Raw genomic sequence first — 4,784 nt, 5'->3', positions numbered from 1 at the left:
AAATAAAATGTGTGTGGGAAGAGAATAGCAGGTTTCTGCAGGACCCCACAGACCTTCTAACAGCTTTTCCTGCGTGCAACCTCTCACCGCAGCACAACTCTCACACTGCTCTTAGCATCGTCTCTGCCTGGGATGTGCACGCAAATCCTGTCCGTGCACGGCCTGGCTCACCTTGTTGTTGACAAAGTCCTTGGACTTGAAAGCGTTCAGTTCCAAGAAGTATCTGAGCAGGGAGACGTTCCCATCCTGGACTGTATAATGAAGAACTGTCTTGTTGCTTTTCACATCCTATTTAAAAACAGGAAAAAACCAAAAAAATTCAGAAGTGTTCTGCGGGACAATGGGAAGATATTATATAAACCTGTCAGAGGAAAGCCCAGGTCAGCTCTGCAGCTAATGTGCAGCACCTCCCTCCCTTCAGTGCCCCTCTTACTGTCCAGCATTCGCTTCAGGCTGCAAAAGTAACTCCAAAAGGCAGCAACTAACTCTGCAACCGGTCACTTCAAAGAGGAACAGGCTTGGTCTTTCTGTCAGCAGTTTATTCCTTCTCCAGTTCTATAGCTTGAGGATGGCACAAGCATCAGGCGGGGTGGAGTTCCCCTGGAAACAGCACACGGATAACTGAGCCCGTCCCTTACCCGGCTGTAGATGGAGGCTCCTGTCTGCACCAGGAGGTGGATACAGGACTCCAGCTCTCTGCTCTGGCGCTGAAGGTCTTTCTGCTGCTCCTCTGTCAATGCCTGGCAACCCTGCTCCCGGAGCAGCGCGTTGTGGGCCAGAACAGCGCAGTGGAGCGGGGTATGACCTGGAAAACCAAGTACGGGAAGGAGGTAGCCACAGTCCCAGCAGCGGTACTGATGGACAGACCGGGAGCAGTATGTGCAGCACGGCAGAGGGGTTGGTAAGGCACAAGCCCTTCTCTGGTTTCAGAGGTACCACACTGGCTGTACAGACCCTTTATGGGACATCCCAGCATGTGCTCAGATCCAGTGGTGCGTTGTATCACCAGTGAAACCATCAGCACCATCGAATTCCGTGGCATTTGAGCACACAGCAATGACTCTCCCCCAGGGCAGTTTCTGAGGCTGCTCTGGCCTCCGAGCACACCACCAAATACCAATGAGCAGGCAATGAAATAGCCAATATAGGTTTATATTTTCTTTTTTTTTTTAATACCACTATAAAATATTTGTACAAAGCGTTTTACCTTCAAAATCCTTCATTTCTAAATCAAGAGGGAAACCTAATGACAGTACAACCTAGAAGCCACAAAGAAATAGACAATTTTAGTTCAGCAGAATTCCATCCAATCCAAAATCAGTCAAAACGCACAAAATTTAAAAATGAGCAAACAGTTAATTATCATTTAACTGCAAACTGAGCTCTTCTTTGACACTAGATTTCAGTGCTGTGAGTCTAGTTCCTAACAGGAACATTCAGGGTTACACAGGATGAGCCCTAGTTTCCTAAGCTTCACCTAAGCATAGAATCTTCTTAGATTCTCAGTTGAGAACAGTAAAACGCAGTCACTGCCCCCAGCACAGGAGCACTAGCCACCTCGCTTTCACCCTGGACTAAACCAAGGCACCAGTAACACCAATGCATATTCATTCTCAGTCATTCTTGGCAAGGATAAATGAAAATCTCTCCTTGACATGTACAACCAAACTTTATTACCTAAATGTTGCTGACCCTGGAAATCCTCAGATTGGATTTATTTTTTTTTTCTTTTTAATGTGCAGTAGATGTGCAGCAGTGTGACAGGTTAAAACCACACCTTGCTGAATGGCTGCAGCAATGAGGATGCAGTGCCTATAAATGGCACAAAAGAGTGGGCTGGAGATGAGCACGGCATCAATTTAGCAGAGAGTGAAAATTTGAAAGCTCTTTAACTGAAGAAAACGCTAATAGACTCAATGTGATGCAGCCAGGAAGCTCCTGGTCTACCTTACAGATAATGCATGGTTTTGCTCTTGGTTGAATAAAGCTGTTCTCATACAGCATCTCGCTGAGAATTTTTGCAGTGCGGTGACTGATCCAGAACCATGTCCAGTTCGACAAGATTCAGGACAGAATTATTCTGCTGAAAGATACGGTTAGGGCTTGTGCTCTCTTTCCATAACAACAATATAATATATACAGAACAAATATTGACAAGTAGCTCTGAGCGGCCTGATGAATAGCGATTTTAATCCATTCGAAAAGCAAAACCCCCCAATTAAAATAAATAAACAAGAAAACAAACTCTGAAGCATTTCACGGCTCTGACCGCACCAAGAAGCACACCTGTGTGCTTTTTCTCTTTTTATGTCAAGGGAAAACCAGAACAAACCAAAATGTAAACACAGGGCACTAGCAGGCATTCTGGGAGGCGTTGGTGGGACAGGCTGGGTGAAAAGCACTTCTCCCCGCTGAATGAGACACCTGGTTTCCCAAGAACCCGCAACGTTACACATTAACCGCCTGCTCGTGACTTAACCCAGGGCGTGTGGGAGGCAGAGCAACCCAATACTGGGGAGGGATGCCAGCCCGCCAGGTCCTCCTGGCACTTCCACTGACACATCCGTCATCCTTGAGGACCCTGTGCCCTGTCCTCGGGTAAACCCACCAGCAGCCGGGCTGCTGCGGTGACACTCTGCATTGGAGCTGCCTATACTCAGGCCTGACACGAATCAAGGAAGGTTTTATAAATCTTTTTTTTACAGCCAGTAGCTAAGCATTTAAGAGATGCGTTCCAGTATGCTTATCTCTGCTATGTAAACCCTCCCAAGAATTCCCACTGTGCCTTTTCTAATTTGCTAATTTGCTCTTCAGGGCTCTTCAGAGTCTGGCTGGCGTACAACTTAGATGTAGACCTTGTCTATAGAAAGATCTGTGAAGCAAGAGGGAAGCAAAGTTCATGTGCTCATGCAAGTCATGAAAGTTCTAGTAGATTCTGGTCACACAGGAGTGTCTATTTTCTCTCCTGTCCTGGAAAATCTTCTCAATGGACCTTGGTTTTGCATAAAATCTGGAAGATGTGTCTCATTTTGAAGGCTGTGCCTGTGCTGGCTCTGTCTGCAGGGTCACATCTACTCTTTTTTCACCTGTCTTGAGTCTGGACACAATTCATTGCTCTTGTCTGAACGACACTGACAGCAGGGAGGGGATTTCACACTGGTATTATTGCTCCCTCTCCTCACACCCCACAGCTGCCGACAGCCCCCAGGGAATCCCCTCCAACACGGGCATCAGCACAACACTGGGGGCTCAAAGCAGAGCAAGCCCCCTCTGCCCGGCCTGCCGTCGGCAGGTTTAGAGCTACGATCTGCAGAAAAGAATCATTTCCCCTGCAGATACACTACAGCCATTTCCTCTGTAACAGGAGGCTGATGTTAGCTGCCAGTATAGTCCTAAACCAGGAATAACCTGGAAGTTCGAGTCCTAACGCAGTGGAAAAGGAGACTTTGGTCAGTCTCTGTTGCTTACTGACATCTTGTCTTCTGAGACAGTTATTTAAAGACTCCAGTACCAAGGCTTTATTGCAGGGTTATATTGCTAGCAATTACAATCATAAAAGTTTATCCTACCTGAAGAACTTGGGCATACCCATACGTTGCAGCAAGATGTAACGCTGACTGCCCTTTGTTGTCCACAGCGTTGACATCTGCTCCTGCCTGGATCAAATCATAGACAATAGCTGGCTGCCTGGCAGTGACAGCCACCAGCAGAGGAGTCTGAAAACAGCAGCACAGCAGAGAAAAGGTGAGAGTCTAGAAGCAGATGCTGTCATAAAGCAAGGAACAGGGGAAGGCAGCCTGGGCTGAAAGGTATTGAGAATCCCAAGGACTGTGGTGCAGAAACCACAGTCAGACAGCTCACAGGCAGATTCTGGATCCCGCGTGTTAGCTTCATGAGATGGAGGCATTTCACAGCTCCTCCTGAACTCACTCTAGGGTTCTTCAGTTTTAATGTGGATGGCAACCTAAGCCCAGCATTTTGAAACACTGTTTATGTCAGGAGCAGCGCTCCTAGCATAGATCAGTTGTCCATAAAACCTTTGGCCTGAAAGACTGCTGCCAGCATACACATACTTTCCAGGACCAGTGCTGTCTTATATCACTCTATGAAGCATGGGCTCAAGAGAGAAAAAGCTCATTCTCACTCCACCTCATTTTAGGATCCTGCCAGAGGCACCTAAGCAAGTCCGACCAATGCCCAAGGCTTCCTTTGCAGTAAGAGAGACAGAGATGGATTTTTCAGGGCACCAGTTGCACTCAGTCGTGCAAAGCCCCTGCCCGTCCCAAAGATCATTGTTGTAGGAGAAAGTGGTCTGTGTTACCTTTCCTCTGTGTTCCTTGGCATCGAGTCTTCGCAGCAATTTCATGCGCTCTGCAGCTGCCAACGCATACGCCCTCATACCTTTAGCTGCACAAATATGTAGAATTCTAAGACAGTAAATAAAGACACTGATCACTGCTTGGCCATCAACCACCCTGGGAACAAACAATTTTACAGGGTAGCATAGCCACTTTGGGGGCTTTACACCCAGCGTTCCAAAAAACCATGCCATAAACACCAAAGGGCTTGACGCTGAAAGCACCCACTCTCACAGAAAGGGCTTCCTACCTCAAAATAACTGCAGCGCTCAAGAGACCTCGGCACTTGATCTTTGACATGCTGTCTCATTTCCACTTCAGCACTTGCTTTAGAAGAGATTCACCCACGTGCTGGGAGGTATCTAAGTCCTCCACAAAGCCTAGTGTTGAGGCCCAGCATCCTGTATCACGTGTATGTACCACTTG

At 47.3% G+C, this 4,784-nt stretch overlaps 1 protein-coding gene across 1 annotated transcript in view; it reads right to left on the bottom strand.

Moving 5' to 3' along the window:
• The window catches only part of NFKBID (nuclear factor of kappa light polypeptide gene enhancer in B-cells inhibitor, delta), a 7,633-nt gene extending 3,086 nt beyond the window's left edge, over positions 1 to 4,547 (bottom strand). The window contains 6 exon segments of the mRNA XM_010142722.1: positions 172 to 288; positions 639 to 805; positions 1,208 to 1,259; positions 3,570 to 3,716; positions 4,322 to 4,474; positions 4,476 to 4,547. Of these exon segments, the coding sequence (XP_010141024.1) occupies positions 172 to 288; positions 639 to 805; positions 1,208 to 1,259; positions 3,570 to 3,716; positions 4,322 to 4,474; positions 4,476 to 4,547 (708 nt within the window).
• Positions 4,548 to 4,784: the final 237 nt, after the last annotated feature.

The sequence above is a fragment of the Buceros rhinoceros genome, unplaced genomic scaffold, assembly GCF_000710305.1.
Source record: "Buceros rhinoceros silvestris isolate BGI_N320 unplaced genomic scaffold, ASM71030v1 scaffold7499, whole genome shotgun sequence".
NCBI lineage: Eukaryota > Metazoa > Chordata > Aves > Bucerotiformes > Bucerotidae > Buceros > Buceros rhinoceros.
The sequence above is the reverse complement of the archived record's forward strand: the minus strand, read 5'-3'. Positions and strand labels throughout refer to the sequence as shown.